General features: G+C 42.3%; 1 protein-coding gene across 3 annotated transcripts in view; it reads right to left on the bottom strand.

The window, feature by feature from the left end:
• Positions 1-340: 340 nt before the first annotated feature.
• The window catches only part of LOC139541313 (mast/stem cell growth factor receptor Kit-like), a 44,209-nt gene continuing 21,773 nt past the window's right edge, over positions 341-22,776 (bottom strand). For all 3 annotated transcript variants that reach the window (XM_071345824.1, XM_071345826.1, XM_071345825.1), the window contains 10 exons: positions 22,487-22,591; positions 19,426-19,536; positions 17,818-17,974; positions 17,322-17,419; positions 17,010-17,140; positions 16,306-16,428; positions 15,415-15,526; positions 15,173-15,272; positions 14,645-14,750; positions 341-2,980 (listed from right to left, as the gene is read on the bottom strand). In XM_071345824.1, coding sequence (XP_071201925.1) covers positions 2,777-2,980; positions 14,645-14,750; positions 15,173-15,272; positions 15,415-15,526; positions 16,306-16,428; positions 17,010-17,140; positions 17,322-17,419; positions 17,818-17,974; positions 19,426-19,536; positions 22,487-22,591 — 1,247 coding nt within the window. In that variant the 3' untranslated portion in view covers positions 341-2,776. The remainder of the gene's footprint in view (positions 2,981-14,644; positions 14,751-15,172; positions 15,273-15,414; positions 15,527-16,305; positions 16,429-17,009; positions 17,141-17,321; positions 17,420-17,817; positions 17,975-19,425; positions 19,537-22,486; positions 22,592-22,776) is intronic.

The following is a 22,776-nucleotide window of genomic DNA, read 5'->3' as shown; positions in this document are numbered from 1 at the left end:
GTCCCAAGCTGGACCCAAGCCAAAGACCCTGACAATTCTGGAGCAGGAAACATGATTTTATAAACAGATACAGTCAGTGACTGTAGACTAGTATGACTGTACACTATCATGGGGAGGAGACTGACAGTGACCTGAGGCATCACCTGCTCAGAGGCTTGACACAGATGGCTGACAATATGACCCTCAGATCTATGTCAATCTAAATAAAATGACTCCACCAAATTATCAAACTGAATCAAAGGAGAAGACAGGAATGTCTTAAAAATGTACTAAACTGCACACATGAAAATAATAACATGAAAAAGTCACATATTACTAATACAAATCATGATTAACAAAACTATTTTAAGGGTTTCTTTTATTTATATTACAGTAACACAAGAGATAGCAACACATTGCAAATGTGCACAACAAACAACTTTGTCTCTTGTAAAATAAATATACAACAAATATACAAAATAAACTTATCTTTGAATAGGAGGAAAATACAAATGTCCTAAAAGTTTGAAAACAAGCATCATATTATATCAACTTTTCCAGCGTAACCTTGTTAGGGATAATCAGACAATATTTTGGTTGTGCTATCTTTAACAGTGTGATGAATGACACAGATAAACATGTAACTACTATATTATTAGTGTGTAATTACCTATTTTGAGGTCTCCAATTCCATGTGACAGAAGGGGGAATGGGGAATGAGCATTGCATTGATGTGAGTCATTGCCCTACAGCTCTACTCGTCCTTGCTTGTAATTAGCCAAATTAGAACAATATTTGCTATTGCCATGAAAGTATGAAGTGTTCCTGTTTGGGGCTGAAAACAAACCTGATTTTCAAGGCAAAGCTGTACAAAAGCATTTGAAAATAAAGAACAAATGTTTTGGCCTGCTTGTAGAAGACAGCATGTGATGATGGTTAGCCAAGGGGAAAATGACACTACACAAGGAATCTACAGCAATGTCCAAACAAAGACATCTACAGTTGTCACAAGAAAACAGAAAAACAAGCAGCTTACCTCCAAAGAAGAAGATGTGCAGTATATATTTAATGGATGTATCTCTGTGTATCTATTTGTGGTAGGAAATGTTTTATATTACAGAATATCAGAGGTGTGCATTAAATATACCATATTAATAGAAAATAAAACATTAAGACAGCATCCACATTACTTTACATTGTATTCACACACATATTTACAAAGAGCCAGCTTTGAGAAGGAGACAGGGTTGAAAAGCGAGATGGGTAAATGTCATACATTTCATACTGTGGCACCTACACACACAGACACACGGACGCACACACTTTCAGTCTGTGCATTTCCAGGTGCTCTTCACAACAATATCTCAGTGTGGGAAGAGGGAAGTCCTAGTGATGGGAGTCTGAAGTGATACAGAGCTCTGGCTGAGAGATGGTGGAAGTGACACTTCCGTCAGAGGAAGCAGCTGGACATAAAGAGCGGAGGGAAGGCTGAGAAATTAGCTACTGGTGGATGGGATGGGAGCACTGAGGGAACTGCCCACAGGACTGTAGGGAGCTATAAGGCATGTCACAACCTTGTTTGATTAGACAGCTCTAACATCGAACACCAAATTGGCTATTCATCTGAGCAGCATTCCTCCCATTGGCTTTTTCTCAGAACAGTTTTTGGTTTGTTCTGCAAGCTTCACATTGGCATTTGAAACGAGCATCATTGACTTTTTGTCTCAAAACAGAAAGCCTTCTTTAACAATCTTTAAGAGTAGAAAGCATCCACTGGCTAATCACCTTTCCCTTATACAGTATGCTCATCCTAACCATGTACTGTTTCAACCTTCCCCATCTTTGGTGACAGTTTTTAAACTAAAGAAACCCCATAGTGATATGGCAGTACCTGTCTGATGACAAATGTAAACAAGGGTCACATACTGTAAAAGACAGAAGAGGTGCCGACACAAGCAACATATTTACATATTTACAAGGATTCTCCAGCAAGCAACCTTTGCTGAATCTAAGCTAATGCTACCTTTCACATCATACACTTATTACGAGTCATACACAAGGTCAATATATACACATATAAACAGTCATAGTACCATGCTTATCGGTTCATTAGATTGAGACGTTTTGAGATTTAACCTACTGAATATAATTTCAGCCATTGGTCCTAGAAATGTCTCTCCTTCACATAATCACCAAAACTAAACTTGTGGAATAATACTAACATTCTATTTTTTAAAGATGCAACAGAAAAAAAGGTCAACTGAAAACTTCATTACATGATACCTACATCTGGAAAGATGTTACATTTCAAGTACTTTCACCTCCAACCATAATTGTATTTCAACCATTATAAATGCTACATTTTTTCGTTTTAGAAAAAAAAATATTTAAAACAAAACAACATAGTAATTCAGTTTAATACATTGACAACGGAAATGTGAAACAAACAAAAACATTGTATGAAACATATAAGATACAGTAACAGCAACATTGAGGAAAGTCCTCTGAAAATAGCACTACTATGGAGCTATAAACTATATTGTCCATTTCAAACAGCACATCAAAATTGATATGCAGTAATGATCAAGGAATGGTACCCCCTATGGCGGCCAGGAGCAGAGGTTTCGAGAGGATCCTTCTTTAAACCTCGGTCTGAAGGGGGAGGCTAACTGCTAGGCATAAGGTTGGGAGGGGGTGGCTAATAGCTAGACACAGTATATGATTGGAATAGGGTGTGGTGGGTGTTCGGGATGGCACTGAACAGGCACTTTATGGGGCAGCCATCGTGGGTGGGGCCTTACACCTGGTGGACCCTGAGCCCGGTGGCCATCTCCCCCAGAAAGATGTCATCGCTGGCGCTGGCCAATAGGGGCTGAGTGGAGGCGTTGCTGCTGCCCACAGAGTTGAGGCAAAGGATGTTGGCATTCTGCGTCCCCTGGTCCACACTGGTAACCTGTTGCCCCATTGTGACCGGAAACCTGGAGCTGAAGTTCAGATAGATCTAGACAGAGAGAGGGAGAAACGGAGAGAAACAGAGAGAGAGTTCATACAATATACTATGTAGTGCTGAAGGGGTGTTTTCATTGCAGTTCTGCTTACTGAGTGAGAAACATGCAGCATGGTTAAATAAAGAAGGTGACTGTGTAGCATTCTGGTCTGAAGGTGTGAAGGGGAAGGCGTGAGAAGAGAAGGCCTGCTCTGTGTTATCTAAATCGCTGGCATGTTTCAGAAGTGAGAGGTGAGCTGAGTTCATGAGGAGAGGTCATCATGATACAGTGAAAGAGGTGATTATGTCACAAGTGATCAATCCTATTCATCACTTCCTAACTGTCATGAGATGTTCAGTGGCTACTGTATGTGTGTGTGTGTGTGTGTGTGTGTGTGTGTGGGGTGCAAGCATGTGTGTGTGGCGCGTGATGTGTGTGACGCGTGTGTTAATTGAGGGTTGACACATTTCTGTGTGTTAACTGCTAGTCTGACTAGTCTGGTGGTAGCCTAAACATGTGGCCCTGGGTAGTTGGGGTGGAGAAACCCACAGGCATGTTCTTTGTACTCTGTTTGGACTGTGTAGACTGTAAACCCCAAGGCATGTTTTACTTAAATACTTGTAGTAAGTTGAACTCAAAGTCAACGAAAATTAATTATTACTGAAAAAGTTTATGAGATACTGACTCAAAACTAAATGAGAAGTCACATCAACTACATTTTTGTCAGTTAAGATAACAAATACACTTTTTCCCAACATGTAGATTTAAAAAAATAGTTTTTAACATCTGTGTTTTTTTCATGTACATTGAGTGATTGATTAATCTTGTGCTACACAAAGATAAATAACCTACATTTTCCTAAACTATCCAATAATTTAGTTAATTTAGTTACATTTATTGCACCGGTTACAGAAATGGTTCTTACTGTTTAAATGGTTTAGGTAGTCTCCTCACACTGTTCCTAACCCTGGCAGTCATTATGAATGCAGGTTTCAGGAAATTAAAAATGTAAATTGTTGGATATTATAACTCTGGCTGGATTCTAATAAGAATTACACATCACTTTGCAAGCCAGCATAAAGGGATTTGCAGGTAGGGTTGAAAAATTCTGGTAAATTATATTCCAAAAATCCCAGTTAGGATATTCCTGGAAATACAGAATTTTTCTAACCTACTTGTAAACCATGAATGTCAAGCCACTGTATTTGTCACGCCCTGACCTTAGTATTCTATGTTTTCTGTATTATTTTGGTCAGGTCAGGGTGCGACGAGGGTGGATATTATTGTTTTGTATTGTCTAGGGTTTTTGTATGTCTAGGTGTGTGTGTGTAGTCTAGGCATATGTAGGTCTATGGTGGCCTAGATTGGTTCCCAATCAAAGGCAGCTGTTTATCATTGTCTCTGATTGGGGATCCTATTTAGGTTGACATTTGCCAGTTTGGTTTGTGGGTTATTGTCTATGTGATGTTGCATGTCTGCACTCGTGTCATTTAGCGTGCACGTTCATTTTGTATAGTTTGTTCAGTCTTCTTCGTTATTAAAAAGAAGATGTATTATCATCATGCTGCGCCTTGGTCTCCTCACTACGACGATCGTGACAGTATTAAGGTAAAGCTAGGCCTCAAAATAAGGCCTTGTGAAATATGCAATGTATTATCATAAACAGTTTACTTATAATGATAATATTAGCCTAGGGACTTACTCGGTGAAGGCCACAGGACTGAAAATGAATGAATTCAACAACCATGGGTCTCTGTCACGAACAAATACAGTCATGGGAGGTAATTCTACAATTCACTCAAAGATAAGGCACACAAGGAAATTATATTGGAGGCGTGGCTTAGTGGGGCCATTCCTCCAAATTTAAAGCCGATACAACTCAACCCCTACAGGGTCGCAGTGACTCCATCAGTTTGAGTAATGACTACAAAAACACTAAGTACAGCTGAAGTCGGAAGTTTACCACGTACATCTGTACAAACAATAGTACGCAAGTATAAACACCATGGGACCACGCAGCCACAATCCCAGAACAACAGCAAAGGACCTTGTGAAGATGCTGGAGGAAACAGGTACAAAAGTATCTATATCCACAGTAAAATGAGTCCTATATCGACATAATCTGAAAAGCCGCTCAGTAAGGAAGAAGCAACTGCTCAAAAACCGCCATAAAAAAGCCAGCCTACAGTTTGCAATTGCACATACATCTCCAAGATGGCATAGCAGTCAGACGTCCTTTTGTCCTCGTCTTGTTGTGTCCCGTGTATATACAGTGAGGGAAAAAAGTATTTGATCCCCTGCTGATTTTGTACGTTTGCCCACTGACAAAGAAATGATCAGTCTATAATTTTAATGGTAGGTTTATTTGAACAGTGAGAGACAGAATAACAACAAAAATATCCAGAAAAACGCATGTCAAAAATGTTATAAATTGATTTGCATTTTAATGAGGGAAATAAGTATTTGACCCCCTCTCAATCAGAAAGATTTCTGGCTCCCAGGTGTCTTTCATACAGGTAACGAGCTGAGATTAGGAGCACACTCTTAAAGGGAGTGCTCCTAATCTCAGTTTCTTACCTGTATAAAAGATACCTGTCCACAGAAGCAATCAATCAATCAGATTCCAAACTCTCCACCATGGCCAAGACCAAAGAGCTCTCCAAGGATGTCAGGGACAAGATTGTAGACCTACACAAGGCTGGAATGGGCTACAAGACCATCGCCAAGCAGCTTGGTGAGAAGGTGACAACAGTTTCTGCGATTATTCGCAAATGGAAGAAACACAAAAGAACTGTCAGTCTCCCTCAGCCTGGGGCTCGATGCAAGATCTCACCTCGTGGAGTTGCAATGATCATGAGAACGGTGAGGAATCAGCCCAGAACTACACAGGAGGATCTTGTCAATGATCTCAAGGCAGCTGGGACCATAGTCATCAAGAAAACAATTGGTAACACACTACGCCGTGAAGGACTGAAATCCTGCAGCGTCCGCAAGGTCCCCCTGCTCAAGAAAGCACATATACATGCCCGTCTGAAGTTTGCCAATGAACATCTGAATGATTCAGAGGACAACTGGGTGAACGTGTTGTGGTCAGATGAGACCAAAATGGAGTTCTTTGGCATCAACTCAACTTGCCGTGTTTGGAGGAGGAGGAATGCTGCCTATGACCCCAAGAACACCATCCCCACCGTCAAACATGGAGGTGGAAACATTATGCTTTGGGGGTGTTTTTCTGCTTAGGGGACAGGACAACTTCACCGCATCAAAGGGACGATGGACGGGGCCATGTACCGTCAAATCTTGGGTGAAAACCTCCTTCCCTCAGCCAGGGTATTGAAAATGGGTCGTGGATGGTTACTCCAGCATGACAATGACCCAAAACACACGGCCAAGGCAACAAAGGAGTGGCTCAAGAAGAAGCACATTAAGGTCCCGGAGTGGCCTAGCCAGTCTCCAGACCTTAATCCCATAGAAAATCTGTGGAGGGAGCTGAAGGTTCGAGTTGCCAAACGTCAGCCTCGAAACATTAATGACTTGAAGAAGATCTGCAAAGAGGAGTGGGACAAAATCCCTCCTGAGATGTGTGCAAACCTGGTGGCCAACTACAAGAAACGTCTGACCTCTGTGATTGCCAACAAGGGTTTTTCCACCAAGTACTAAGTCATGTTTTGCAGAGGGGTCAAATACTTATTTCCCTCATTAAAATGCAAATCAATTCATAACATTTTTTACATGCGTTTTTCTGGATTTTTTTGTTGATATTCTGTCTCTCACTGTTCAAATAAACCTACCATTAAAATTATAGACTGATCATTTCTTTGTCAGTGGGCAAACGTACAAAATCAGCAGGGGATCAAATACTTTTTTCCCTCACTGTATATATATTTACACCTTTCTTCGCATATCTTTTATATATTTTATTTTCCAAAAACTCAACTTCAAAACGCTTTCCTGCAACCCGCCTCACCAATTACAAAAAATATATATTATTTACCTAAAATTTGAAAATCCACAATAGAAGCTGGCCAGAAGCTAACCAGAAGCTAGCCTGAAGCTACCCAGAAGCTAGCCAGTTTACTGGCTAACGTTAGTATTACAGCTAACCACGGTTTGTGGTCATCAGCTATTCCTTTAGCTCGATAATCTATCACCACTTTTGTAGAACGCGACACAGACCAGAACATACCGGACCTATTTTTCTCCATATCCCCGGATTTCAACCGCAAGCTCTGGACATTTACACCTTGATTTCGCAGCTAGCTAGCTGCTACCCGTGTAACTATTGGCTTACGTCGATCCCAGAGCAAACATCAATTATTCCGGAGCTAGCCAGCTGAAGAGTTCCATCAGCCACTCCTGGGCTACAATCACCTATCCGGACCCGTTCTACTGCCAATGCGGAGCCCCACCGGGCCTTCACGACTGACTACCGACGTTATCTGCCCGAGGGAGTTATCCAACTGGCACCTCCGTCGCGACGTTACCTGAACGCTCATCTGGGGCCCGCTAATTGTTAGCTGTCTTACCGGCTGCTATCTGAATAAGTTTATCGGACAATTTGTCTTGGGTCACTATAACTATATCTATTTTAACAATTGGATTGATCCCCCCAACCACACGGAACCCCACTAATCTACCGACGGAAACGCACGAGGTGGCTAAAAACAGACCTCCATCCTATGCTAGCTTGCTACCGATAGCCCGGCTAGCTGTCTGAATTGCCGGGACCCCAACCAACCTCTACTCACTGGACCCTTATGATCACTCGTCTTAGCATGCCTCTCCTTAATGTCAATATGCCTTGTCCATTGCTGTTCTGGTTAGTGTTTATTGGCTTATTTCACTGTAGAACCTCTAGCCCTGCTCACTATACCTTATCCAACCTTTCAGTTCCACCAGCCACATATGCGATGACATCACCTGGTTTCAATGATGTTTCTAGAGACAATATCTCTCTCATCATCACTCAATACCTAGGTTTACCTCCACTGTATTCACATCCTACCATACCTTTGTCTGTACATTATTCTTTGAAGCTATTTTATCGCCCCCAGAAACGTCCTTTTACTCTCTGTTCTAGACGTTCTAGACGACCAATTCTCATAGCTTTTAGCCGTACCCTTATCCTACTCCTCTGTTCCTCTGGTGATGTAGAGGTGAATCCAGGCCCTGCAGTGCCTAGCTCCACTCCTATTCCCCAGGCGCTCTCTTTTGATGACTTCTGTAACCGCAATAGCCTTGGTTTCATGCATGTTAACATTAGAAGCCTCCTCCCTAAGTTTGTTTTATTCACTGCTTTAGCACACTCTGCCAACCCGGATGTTTTAGCCGTGTCTGAATCCTGGCTTAGGAAGACCACCAAAAATTCTGACATTTTCATCCCTAACTACAACGTTTTCAGACAAGATAGAACGGCCAAAGGGGGCGGTGTTGCAATCTACTGCAAAGATAGCCTGCAGAGTTCTGTCCTACTATCCAGGTCTGTTCCCAAACAATTTGAACTTCTACTTTTAAAAATCCACCTCTCTAAAAACAAGTCTCTCACCGTTGCCGCCTGCTATAGACCACCCTCTGCCCCCAGCTGTGCTCTGGACACCATATGTAATCTGATTGCCCCCCATCTATCTTCAGAGCTCGTGCTGCTAGGTGACCTAAACTGGAACATGCTTAACACCCCAGCCATCCTACAATCTAAGCTTGATGCCCTCAATCTCACACAAATGATCAATGAACCTACCAGGTACCACCCCAAAGCCGTAAACACGGGCACCCTCATAGATATCATCCTAACCAACCTGCCCTCTAAATACACCTCTGCTGTTTTCAACCAAGATCTCAGCGATCACTGCCTCATTGCCTGCATCCGTAATGGGTCAGCGGTCAAACGACCTCCACTCATCACTGTCAAATGCTCCTTGAAACACTTCAGCGAGCAGACCTTTCTAATCGACCTGGCCGGGGTATCCTGGAAGGATATTGATCTCATCCCGTCAGTAGAGGATGCCTGGTTATTTTTTTTAAATGCCTTCCTCACCATCTTAAATAAGCATGCCCCATTCAAGAAAATTAGAACCAGGAACAGATATAGCCTTTGGTTCTCTCCAGACCTGACTGCCCTTAACCAACACAAAAACACCCTATGGCGTTCTGCATTAGCATCGAACAGCCCCCGTGATATGCAACTTTTCAGGGAAGCTAGAAACCAATATACACAGGCAGTTAGAAAAGCCAAGGCTAGCTTTTTCAAGCAGAAATTTGCTTCCTGCAACACAAACTCAAAAAAGTTCTGGGACACAGTAAAGTCCATGGAGAATAAGAACATGTCCTCCCAGCTGCCCACTGCACTGAAGATAGGAAACACTGTCACCGCCGACAAATCCACTATAATTGAGAATTTCAATAAGCATTTTTCTACGGCTGGCCATGCTTTCCACCTGGCTACCCCTACCCCGGTCAACAGCAACAGCTACTCGCCCAAACCATCCCCATTTCTCCTTCTCCCAAATCCAGTCAGCTGATGTTCTGAAAGAGCTGCAAAATCTGGACCCCTACAAATCAGCCGGGCTAGATAATCTGGACCCTTTCTTTCTAAAATTATCTGCTGAAATTGTTGCCACTCCTATTACTAGCCTGTTCAACCTCTCTTTTGTGTCGTCTGAGATTCCCAAAGATTGGAAAGCAGCTGCGGTCATCCCCCTCTTCAAAGGGGGGGGACACTCTTGACCCAAACTGCTACAGACCTATATCTATCCTACCCTGCCTTTCTAAGGTCTTCGAAAGCCAAGTCAACAAACAGATTACCGACCATTTTGAATCCCACCATACCTTCTCCGCTATGCAATCTGGTTTCAGAGCTGGTCATGGATGCACCTCAGCCACGCTCAAAGTCCTAAATGATATCTTAACCGCCATCGATAAGAAACAATACTGTGCAGCCGTATTCATTGACCTGGCCAAGGCTTTCGACTCTGTCAATCACCACATCCTCATCGGCAGACTCGACAGCCTTGGTTTCTCAAATGATTACCTCGCCTGGTTCACCAACTACTTCTCTGATAGAGTTCAGTGTGTCAAATCGGAGGGTCTGTTGTCCGGGCCTCTGGCAGTCTCTATGGGGGTGCCACAGGGTTCAATTCTTGGACCGACTCTCTTCTCTGTATACATCAATGATGTCGCTCTTGCTGCTGGTGAGTCTCTGATCCACCTTTACGCAGACGACACCATTCTGTATACTTCTGGCCCTTCTTTGGACACTGTGTTAACTACCCTCCAGGCGAGCTTCAATGCCATACAACTCTCCTTCCGTGGCCTCCAATTGCTCTTAAATACAAGTAAAACTAAATGCATGCTCTTCAACCGATCGCTGCCTGCACCTGCCCGCCTGTCCAACATCACTACTCTGGACGGCTCTGACTTAGAATATGTGGACAACTACAAATACCTAGGTGTCTGGTTAGACTGTAAACTCTCCTTCCAGTCTCACATCAAACATCTCCAATCCAAAGTTAAATCTAGAATTGGCTTCCTATTCCGCAACAAAGCATCCTTCACTCATGCTGCCAAACATACCCTTGTAAAACTGACCATCCTACCAATCCTCGACTTCGGTGATGTCATTTACAAAATAGCCTCCAATACCCTACTCAATAAATTGGATGCAGTCTATCACAGTGCCATCCGTTTTGTCACCAAAGCCCCATATACTACCCACCACTGCGACCTGTACACTCTCGTTGGCTGGCCCTCGCTTCATACTCGTCGCCAAACCCACTGGCTCCAGGTCATCTACAAGACCCTGCTAGGTAAAGTCCCCCCTTATCTCAGCTCGCTGGTCACCATAGCAGCACCCACCTGTAGCACGCGCTCCAGCAGGTATATCTCTCTGGTCACCCCCAAAACCAATTCTTCCTTTGGCTGCCTCTCCTTCCAGTTCTCTGCTGCCAATGACTGGAACGAACTACAAAAATCTCTGAAACTGGAAACACTTATCTCCCTCACTAGCTTTAAGCACCAGCTGTCAGAGCAGCTCATAGATTACTGCACCTGTACATAGCCCATCTATAATTTAGCCCAAACAACTACCTCTTTCCCTACTGTATTTATTTATTTATTTTGCTCCTTTGCACCCCATTTATTTCTATCTCTACTTTGCACATTCTTCCACTGCAAATCAACCATTCCAGTGTTTTACTTGCTATATTGTAATTACTTCGCCACCATGGCCTTTTTTTTGCCTTCACCTCCCTTATCTCACCTCACTTGCTCACATTGTATATAGACTTATTCTTCTACTGTATTATTGACTGTATGTTTGTTTTACTCCATGTGTATCTCTGTGTTGTTGTATGTGTCGAACTGCTTTGCTTTATCTTGGCCAGGTCGCAATTGTAAATGAGAACATGTTCTCAACTTGCCTACCTGGTTAAATAAAGGTGAAATAAATAAAAATAAACATGGGGACAAAGATTGTACTTTTTGAAGAAATGTCCTCTGGTCTGATGAAACAAAAATAGAACTGTTTGGCCATAATGACCATCGTTATGTTTGGAGGAAAAAGGGTGAGGCTTGCAAGCCGAAGAACACCATCCCAACCATGAAGCACGGGGGTGGCAGCATCAAGTTGTGGGGGTGCTTTGCTGCAGGAGGGACTGGTGCACTTCACAAAATAGATGGCTTCATTAGGATGGAAAATTATGTGGATATATTGAAGCAACATCTCAAGACGTCAGTCAGGAAGTTAAAGCTTGGTCGCAAATGGGTCTTCCAAATGGTCAATGACCTCAAGCATACTTCCAAAGTTGTGGAAAAATGGCTTAAGAACAACAAAGCCAAGGTATTGGAGTGGCCATCAAAGCCCTGACCTCAATCCTATAGAAAATTTGTGGTCAGAACTGAAAAAGCGTGTGCGAGCAAGGAGGCCTACAAACCTGACTCAGTTACATCAGCTCTGTCAGGAGGAATGGGCCAAAATTCATCCAACTCATTGTGGGAAGCTTGTGGAAGGCTACCCGAAACGTGTGACCCAAGTTAAATAATTTAAAGGCAATGCTACCAAATATTAATTGAGTGTATGTTAACTTATGACCCACTGGGAATGTGATGAAAGAAATAAAAGCTGAGATAAATCATTCTCTCTACTATTATTCTGATATTCCATATTCTTAAAATAAAGTGGTGATCCTAACTGACCTAAGACAGGGATTTTTTACTCTGATTAAATGTCAGGGATTGTGAAAAACAGAGTTTAAATGTATTTGGCTAAGGTGTATGTAAACTTCCGACTTCAAGTGTTAGTGTAATTAGATACATTAAGTGCAATAGGTTTCATCAAAAGTTTTGAGTAATGACAGCACATAGTGGTTTACAGTGTGGCCCTGTGGTAATTCATTAACTCAGTCAAAACAACTAGATCAGTCCTAACATTCTGTGACACATGCTGGAATGCCTGAACAGATGACTGGTCAGCAGTGTTCAGCAGTTGGGACTCTTTAATTGTTAGGTGGTATTTTAAAAGCACTTCTGTCAGGTTTCAAAGAGAGGTGGGGAGACTGTCAGAGGACTCACATTCTTCAACCACTGAGTGGCCATACAAAAGGATAGAGCAGTAGGCTAACGCCACTGGGCACAGACATCAACTTGGTTCCACATAATATCATTGTATTGTATTTGTATTTATTAGGGATCCCCATTAGCTACTGCCTTGGCAGCAGCTACTCTTCCTGGGGTCCAAACACATTAACGCACTTACATTACATATCAAACAAATATAAAGCAGTACATCATATAAAATGAATACCCCACTACAATACATCATTGAAATTATGTGGAAACGATTCAACCAGTGTCTGCCCAGTGGGACGTTACTAAAACATGAAGGCAGGTAATATTTTATTGAATTTGTATAGTACAGTGGCTTGCGAAAGTATTCACCCCCTTGGCATTTTTCCTATTTTGTTGCCTTACAACCTAGAATTAAAATGGATTTTTGGAAGGTTTGTATCATTGGATTTACATAACATGCCTACCACTTTGAAGATGCTAAATATTTTTTATTGTGAAACAAACAAGAAATAAGGCAATAAGACAACTGAAAACTTGAGCGTGTATAACTATTCACCCCCCAAAGTCAATACTTTGTAGAGCCACCTTTTGCAGCAATTACAGCTGCAATTCTCTTGGGGTGTATCTCTCTAAGCTTGGCACATCTAGCCATTGGGATTTTTGCCCATTCTTCAAGGCAAAACTGCTCCAGCTCCTTCAAGTTGGAATGGTTCTGCTGATGTACAGAAATCTTTAAGTCATACCACAAATTCTCAATTGGATTGAGGTCTGGGCTTTGACTAGGCCAATCCAAGACATTTAAATGTTTCCCCTTAAACCACTCAAGTGTTGCTTTAGCAGTATAATTAGGGTCATTGTCCTGCTGGAAGTTGAACCTCCGTCCCAGTCTCAAATCTCTGGAAGACAAACAGGTTTCCCTCAAGAATTTCCCTGTATTTAGCGCCATCCATCATTCCTTCAATTCTGACCAGTTTCCCAGTCCCTGCCGATGAAAAACATCCCGACAGCATGATGCTGCGACCACCATGCTTCACTGTGGGGATGGTGTTCTCGGGGTGATGAGATGTGTTAGGTTTGAAACAGACATAGCATTTTCCTTGATGGCCAAAAAGCAATATTTTAGTCTCATCTGACCAGAGTACCTTCTTCCATATGTTTGGGGAGTCTTTTGGCAAACACCAAACATGACTTTTGGCAAACACCAAACATGTTTGCTTATTTTTTCTGGCCACTCTTCCTTAAAGCCCAGCTCTGTGGATGGTACGTCTTAAAGTGGTCCTATGGACAGATACTCCAATCTCTGCTGTGGAACTTTGCAGCTCCTTCAGGGTTATCTTTGTTCTCTTTGTTGCCTCTCTGATTAATGCCCTCCTTGCCCGGTCCATGCGTTTTGGTGGGTGGCGCTTTCTTGGCAGGTTTGTTATGGTGCCATATTCTTTCAATTTTTTAATAATGGATTTAATGGTGCTCCGTGGGATGTTCAAAGTTTTGGATATTTTTTTATAACCAACCCTGATCTGTACTTCTCCACAACTTTGTCCCTGACCTGTTTGGAGATCTCCTTCATAGTGCTGCTTGCTTGGTGGTACCCCTTGCTAGTGGTGTTGCAGACTCTGGGGCCTTTCAGAACAGGTGTATATTGAGATCATGTGACACTTAAATAAGTCCACCTGTGTGTAATCTAACTAATTATGTAACTTCTGAAGGTAATTGGTTGTGCCAGATCTTATTTAGGTGCTTCATACCAAAGGGGGTGAATACATATGCACGCACCACTTTTCAGTTTTTTTATTTTTTTAACAAGTTATTCTTTTCATTTCACTTCACCAATTTGGACTATTTTGTGTATGTCCATTGCATGAAATACAAATAAAAATCTATTTAAATTACAGGTTGTAATGCAACAAAATAGGAAAAACGCCAAGGGGCGTTTTGCAAGGCACTGTTTGCTACTATTAAATACAGCACAATCTCAAGGTGGGACCTTTTGGCACTTAAAAAAAAATCTCAAGAATATGGATTATGGAATTTACTGCTGGTAAACTCTTGTGAATACCTTAAATCCATAGTCTGTCAACATGTGTAAAAAAGCAGGTTCGAGGAGATCTGTGACCTACGTGTTTGGTGGTGTCTGACAGCTGTTGTTCAATCCTCTCCACCACCTTGCTGAAGGAGTGTCTCTTAAATGGGTTCGAGTCCCAGCACGACCTCATTATCTCATACCTGAAACCACAACACACATATTTAGCACAGGCGCAGGCATGGCACCAAGCACATACACCTGTTACCTCTCTTGTCTCTCCCCCCTCTTACAAAGTGACACTTTACATGCTTTTCTCTAAGTGTATTCTCCTGAAAATTGAATGTATGTAGCTAACATCTAATAACGAACTAAATAATAATTTAGCTTTCATGGTGAAGTTTATGGTGAAATTCAGCAAATATGCAATCTGCTTAAATCCCACATATTCATACCCCTGTATAGTACACCCACGCACACACTGTCTTTCTCAAGATACTTAGACACACACACACACACACACACACACACACACACACACACACACACACACACACACACACACACACACACACACACACACACACACACACACACACACACACACACACACACACACACTCACATTTCACTCGGTGCAAACTCTGGTGCATCCATTCTATATCCTTCCTTAATCATTTTGTAGAACTTTGAGTCCACAAGCATCCCAGGATATGGACTGCTTCCTGTAGGCCATGAAGAAAATAAGATAATAAAAATCAATGAAAACACACACATGGACAGGTACTCGCACACACGGACACACACACACACACACACACACACACACACACACACACACACAGAGGGTAACGTGGACGTACGTACCGAGTGAGAAGATTTCCCAGAGCAAGATGCCATAGGACCATACGTCACTCTCAAATGTGTACACACATTCAAAGATGCTCTCTGGAGACATCCACTTGACTGGGAGGCGAGCCTGCATGGAACACAAACCATCACAGCCAGTCTAATATGTCAGATGCACTTCATGTATTCAGAAAATGCATCAAAGCAAATATCTTGACATCTTTGAAGTAATCCATCATCTCTATCACTTCAGCTGTCTACAGCTGTGAAGAGTGTAGAACTAGAGAGAGCAAATAATTAATGCAGATGCTGTTGATTAATCTTGAATTTTGGATCAGAAATGTTCAAAATTGCTTGTTCTTGTATGAGAGGAGAGGTACTGTATTTCCTTAGTTTCAAGAGTAGGTTAAAACTCCCCTAAGGTGCTGAATGTTTGAGACACATATCTGGTGACCCATACCAGTGACATTTGAAAGAATTCAATGACATTTAAAGGAATGCATAACCACACACCTGCCAGAGTGCACATTACAATGTGAGATTCATCAGATACACACTGAGTGTAAAAAAACTTTAGGAAAACCTTCCTAATATCTAAAGCATTCCACAGGGATGCTGGCCCTGAATTTGCCTGGTCAGTCTATGTCAGGGAAAGAGCAGGTGTTCCTAATGTTTTGTACACTCAGTGTACATACATACATACTGTACTTCACATGCCATGGAATTGGAACATACAGTTCTAGCCCATGATGGCCCCCGGGCTCATAGCTGACACTGGTTTTGAGAGGCTTTATATCAATGCTGTGCCTGTGCTTGACTATTCCATTGATGGTTTTCACTGCAAAATATCCATGCTGTATCTATACATCACATTGAGATCTACAGTAGTAAGCGATGGGCCAGACTTACATTGCCTTTGACTACATAGTTGGAGTCTGTGGTGATGTCACGGGCCAGGCCGAAGTCACAGATCTTTGCCACTCGCCCCTGAGTCAGCAGAATGTTCCGGGCAGCCAGGTCTCTGTGGATGCACTGAACACACACACACAAATAATAAAACATCATGTCACGTAATAAGATAACATAAGGTAACATAAGATAACATAAAACTTTTAAACACTACTAATACATGGTGACAGTAAATGTTCTTCCCCGAATCTGTTCCACACACACTGATTGATACAGGGCCTGTCTGTAGTCTGGTGTCCGCTTGCCTCAATGGGTTATACATTTTTCAGCAGAATGCTCAACATGCATTCTGGACCTGTTGACCAGCTATGGAAATGTGATCCTAGCATTGTTTGGAAATAAAGAAGATGGAACTAATGTGTGTGTGTGTGTGTGTGTGGCTTAGCGTGTATCTAAATTTAATCTGATACATAGAACAAACAATATCAGTGGAAATAGTGCTTTTCTTGGTCTACGTGAATGTACAGTACTTACAGAATGAAAATATTTAGAGAATGGTTGGACATTATCTACCATCATGGATTTAACTTGCAGGATTTAATTGCAGAGTGAAAATAGACCTGTTGTTTTGAATAGCTAGTGGTGGGGGCTTTCAGGAGCTATATTAGGAGAGGAGAGCTTCTGTGAGGAAATTAAGGGCTTACATTTTTGGAAGCCAGGAAGTCCATGCCTTTGGCCACTTGATAGGAGAAGCTAAGCAGATCCTCAGTGTCCAGAGAGAGACTGTCCTCATGGAGCATCTCACTCACAACATCAGGCTCACTAGTGGAACCACCTGAGAGAAACATAGTGATAGAGCAAGATAATTCGAGGGGTACGTAGAAGGAGCGACATTGTGTATTAAGGAAGCTTAACTATGTATAGAGGGAGATACTGCACATTGCAGGTTGTATAAATTAGCTTTCTCAAGTGACATATGAGATAATGATCAATAAAAATTAAAGTGGATGTCTTGCCTGGTCTGCGTATCGAGATTCTCTTCTCTGAGGAGAAGCCATTGGGCAAGACACCAGCAACAGAAGGCCTCATATCCATGTATCCATTCCTGCTGTCTCTGCAAGGAGGAAATAAGCAGTCTGGTCTCAGTTCAGTCGCCATCAAATACTACACATAACTACGACACACTAGGTAAGAAATACTCCCTAACAAACATTTGTGAATCTCCAGAGACATTTACATTTACTGTAAGTATTTTTCTCAATAACAACAAAGAGTAGTCGGTTTAGTGTAGGCGTGTCCTGCCTTATAGACCATGAAAGTACTGTATGCTTAGTTAAATTGGGGAATTTTCCAGTGGGTGGGAGAACAACGGCAGTGGTATTTACTTTTGTGAGCAGTTGAGATGACACAAGCAACAGTACATATATACAGTATAAACTGTGCAGTGAAAATGACAGTATATACCACCCAACTACCACCCTCTCCTTGTAAACATAATGAGTCCACACTGACCCATCTGACCAAGCTGTAGCTGTCTCCCTCTGCAGCATGACATTCCTGTAGTAGCAGTCCTCCCCTAACGTGTCACAAAAGAACGTCTCCCTCTTCCTTCTCAGAAAGTTGAGGAGGTCACCGAAGCAGCAATACTCTGTGATCACCAGGGTTGGGCCTGAAGACAAGGAGACAAATAGCCATGGTCAGTCACATGAATGTCATCCACCAAGAAACAACACACTAAAGACAAACAAGACAAACAAAACACCTTGAAATATAGACACCCAAACAAGTACAGCAAGTTTCAGGAGCACCACTCCTACAAGTACGGCAAGTTTCAGGAGCACCACTCCTATATCATAAACATTAATACAATGAATAGTAAACAATACTTACGCCCAACAAGCAATGTTCCCTGAGCAAATTTCTGGTCTGCTGAGCTGAAGGTTGTGGAAATTATGTGCAACTTCCAGCACGCGTTTACATTGAACACTGAGGCTGTACCTGCTTTAAGTTAGTTTTAACTGTGGCCAAGTAGGCTACTGTGGCTATTTGATCCTAATGTTGGCGTACCAGGCCTTCCAGTGGCCTACCATAAAAAACTATGGAGAAAATGCATTCCATAATATTTTAACAGGGAAATAGCTGTTCTATCATTCAGCCTTTAGTAGCAGCCAACGTGTGGTGTTCAATGTAGGCCTACATTCCATGAGAAAAAAAAACATGCAAGGCTTGAAATCAACCTTTTAATCCACTTGTCCTTCAGACAAGGAGGTGACTGAAAATGTAGTTTTGTGTTTGATGCAAGAAACCACTTTACAAAATAAAATGTATTACTATTCCCATACCATTATTACAGAGAATCAGACAAATTATGCTACCATCTACCAATTGGCTACTTAGATTATTCAAGCCTGTCTCAAAATACAACACTACCCCTTTAAGACAAAAAAAAGCTCTTTACCTCTTAATCTTTTCAAAGATGTCTAGAAATGTACACGTTTTGCAGGAAGCAATCACTCCCCTATTGTTGACTACAAATGATCTATAACTGGGCTAATAACTCACTAACTAGCAAAGGATATGAACAAAATGTGCACATGTGGCTACATCCAGCTCTTGCCATGATCTCAAAACAAGTGCATCTACTCACCAAGGCAGCTGTAAACTCAGTCCATTTCAAAGTAAATGGCACAGATCCATATTTGGCAAGCCGTCTACTGCAGCTCTGATTGATAATGCTGAAACGGTCTGTGTAGAGTATTGGGCTGAGTATGGGCTGAGTCATGTGCAGAAGAATCATACTCCGATGCGTTGTGCCGACAACAACATCTTTTGCATAGTTCGTTTTGTTTCGGTATGTTGCATTGAAAGTGGCTAATATTGAGTGGATTCAACACAATTGCTACAGTAAAGAGAAACGTTGATAGTGTTAACTAACAGGGAAAACTCTAGAAAGGCTGATATTTCGCCAACAAGTCATACAATCCTTGGTGATAAAAGGGTGGATTGTTCAGATTATTACTGTATCTCAAAAACCTCTGCCAACTGTAGTTCCCAGATTGATAGTAGCATAGATTAGAATGAGAATAAGCGCTACAGTCCTCTAGACATACTGCTCCTTACCTCCAACAGTACAGGCTCCCAGCAGGTTGACAATGTTCATGTGGTTTCCCAGGTAACTGAGAACTTTCAGCTCTGACATCAGAGCCTCCTTCTCAGTGGCATGGGCACTGGCTGTGGAAACACCACCAGAACATGATCATTTAAAAGTGCTTCAAAGTCATCATCAAAGAAAACATCACAGGAAGTATGGCCTCTGGCTGGTTTAGTGTAACAAGCATACATGACCAAAAGAATGTGGACACCTGCTCGTCGAACATCTCATTCCAAAATCATGGACATTAATATGGAGTTGGTCCCCCCTTCGCTGTATAACAGCCTTGACTCTTCTGGGAAGGCATTCCACTAGATGTTGGAACATTGCTGCGGGGGCTTGCTTCCATTCAGCCACAAGAGCATTGAATGAGGTTGGGTACTGATGTTGGGCGATGAGACCTGGCTCTCAGTCAGTGTTCCAATTCATCCCAAAGGTGTTCGATGGGGTTGAGGTCAGGGCTCTTTGCAGGCCAGTCGAGTTCTTCCACACCGATCTCTGTATGGACCTCGCTTTGTGCACAGGGGCATTGTCATGCTGAAACAGGAAAGGGCCTTCCCCAAACTGTTGCCACAAAGTTGGAAGCACAGAATCGTCTAGAATGTCATTGTATGTTGTAGCGTTAAGATTTCCCTTTACCGGAACTAAGGAGCCCGAAACATGAAAAACAGCCCCGGACTATTAGTCATCTTCCACCAAACTTTACAGTTGGCACTATACATTCGGCAGGTAGCGTTCTACGGGCATCTGCCAAACACAGATTCATTTGTCGGACTGACAGATGGTGAAGCAGGATTCATAACTCCAGAGAACGAGTTTTTTATTTATTTATTTATTTATTTATTTTTTTTACCGTTATTTTACCAGGTAAGTTGACTGAGAACACGTTCTCATTTGCAGCAACGACCTGGGGAATAGTTACAGGGGAGAGGAGGGGGATGAATGAGCCAATTGTAAAGTTTCCACTGCTCCAGAGTCCAATGGCGGCGAGCTCTACACCACTCCATCCGACGCTTGGCATTGTGCATGGTGACCTTAGGCTTGTGTGCGTCTGCTCGGGCCATGGAAACCCATTTCATGAAGCTCCCAACGAACAGTTTTTGTGCTGACGTTGCTTCCAACTTACTTGTTGGAAAGGTGGCAACTTATGACAGTGCCACGTTGAAAGTCACTGAGCTCTTCAGTAAGGTCATTCTACTGCCAATGTTTGTCTATGGAGATTGCATGGCTGTGTGCTCAATTTTATACACTTGTCTGAACCGTGTGTGGCTGAAATAGCTGAATCTACTCATTTGAAGAGGTGTCCACATACTTTTGTATATACAGTGCATTCAGAAATTATTCAGACCCCTTTTCCACATTTTGCTATGTTACAGCCTTATTCTAAAAATTATTAAATAGTTTTTTTTCCATCATCAATTTACACTCAATAGCCAAAAATGACAATGAACATTTATGCTAATTGATTAAAAATAAAAACTTACATATCACATTTACATAAGTATTCAGACCCTTTACTCAGTACTTTGTTGAAGCACCTTTGGCAGTGATTACAGCCTTGAGTCTTCTTAAGTATGACGCTACAAGCTTGGCACACCTGTATTTGGGGAGTTTATCCCATTCTTCTCTGCAGATCCTCTCAAGCTCTGTCAGGTTGGATGGGGAGCGTCGCTGCACAGCTATTTTCAGGTCTCTCCAGAGATGTTCGATCTGGTTCAAGTCTGGGCTCTGGCTGGGCCACTCAAGGACATTCAGAGACTTGTCCCAAAGCCACTCCTGTGTTGTCTTGGCTGTGTGCTTAGGGTCGTTGTCCTGTTGTTTTTATCAAGGATCTCTCTGTACTTTGCTCTGTTCATCTTTCCCTCGATGCTAAATAGTCTCCCGGTCCCTGCCGCTGAAAAACATCCCAAAAGCATGATGCTGCCACCACCATGCTTCACCGTACAGATGGTGCAAGGTTTCCTCCAGACGTGATGCTTGGCATTCAGGCCAAAGAGTTCAAAATTGTTTTAATCAGACCAGAGAATCTTGTTCCTCATGGTCTGAAGTCAGTTGGTGCCTTTTGACAAACTCCAAGTGGGCTGTCATATACCTTTTACTGAGGAGTGGCTTCCGTCTGGCCACACTATCATAAAGATCTGATTGGTGGAGTGGTTGATGGTTGACCTTTGGAGGAACTCTGGAGGTCTGTCAGAGTGACCATCGGTTTCTTGGTCATCTCCCTGACCAAGGCCCTTCTCACCTGATTGCTCAGTTTGGCCAGGAGGCCAGCTCTCTGAAGAGTCTTGGTGGGTCATAACTTCTTCCATTTAAGAATGATGGAGGCCAATGTGTTCTTGGGTACCTTCAATGCTGCAGACCCTTCCCCAGGTCTGTGCCTTGGAGCTCTATGGATAATTCCTTCGACTTCATGGCTTGGTTTTTTCTCTGACATGCACTGTCAATTGTGGAACCTTATATAGACAGGTGTGTGCCTTTCCAAAACATGTCCAATCAATTGGATTTACCACAGATGGACTCCAATTAAGTTGTAGAAACATCTCAAGGATGATTAATGGAAACAGGATGCACCTGAGCAAAGGGTCTGAATACTTATGTAAATTAGGTATTTCAATTTTTATTTAAGAAATTTGTAAACATTTATAAAAAACAGTTTTTGCTTTGTCATTATGGGGTATTGTGTATAGATTGATGAGGGGGAAAAAACTATTTAATACATTTTAGAACAAGCCTGTAACGTAACAAAATGTGGAAAAGTCACAGGGTCTGAATACTTTCCGAATGCACTGTATAGTGTACATCAATGCAAACACACACACAAACATACACACACGGTCAATAGCTAGTCAAATACATTTAGTCAAATATCCGGGTGTTTAGCACCCATAGTTAGGGGCAGGGGTTCTCTCTGACAGTGTGACCTGACCAGGTCTGATCAGTCAGACACCTTAAAATACACACATCTATCACCAAAATATGTCTCTTTTTATTGCTATATCAACATTTTTACTATAATTTGTGACGTCTTACGTTTGAGCATTTTGACCGCCACTGTCATCACTGTATCAGCTTTGGACATTCCATAAGCAGTAGCCTCCACTACCTTCCCGAAGGCTCCGGAGCCCAGAGTTTTCCCTGCATGGAAACACAGACAGACAGACCAATGTTACTCCATCCTGTTCCTCTCCCACATCCTGGCTCCGCCACCTGTTACCAGGACATGCAGGATCCTGTTTGGGGTGGTTCGGATGAGAAAAAAAAAACTCCAAAATGTCAACAGAACGTTTGCTTAGAGGGAGGGGTTGGTGTTCTTTATTAAA

This window comes from Salvelinus alpinus, chromosome 16 (genome assembly GCF_045679555.1).
Source record: "Salvelinus alpinus chromosome 16, SLU_Salpinus.1, whole genome shotgun sequence".
NCBI lineage: Eukaryota > Metazoa > Chordata > Actinopteri > Salmoniformes > Salmonidae > Salvelinus > Salvelinus alpinus.
Note: the sequence above shows the minus strand (reverse complement) of the source record. Positions and strands in the feature narration are given on the sequence as shown.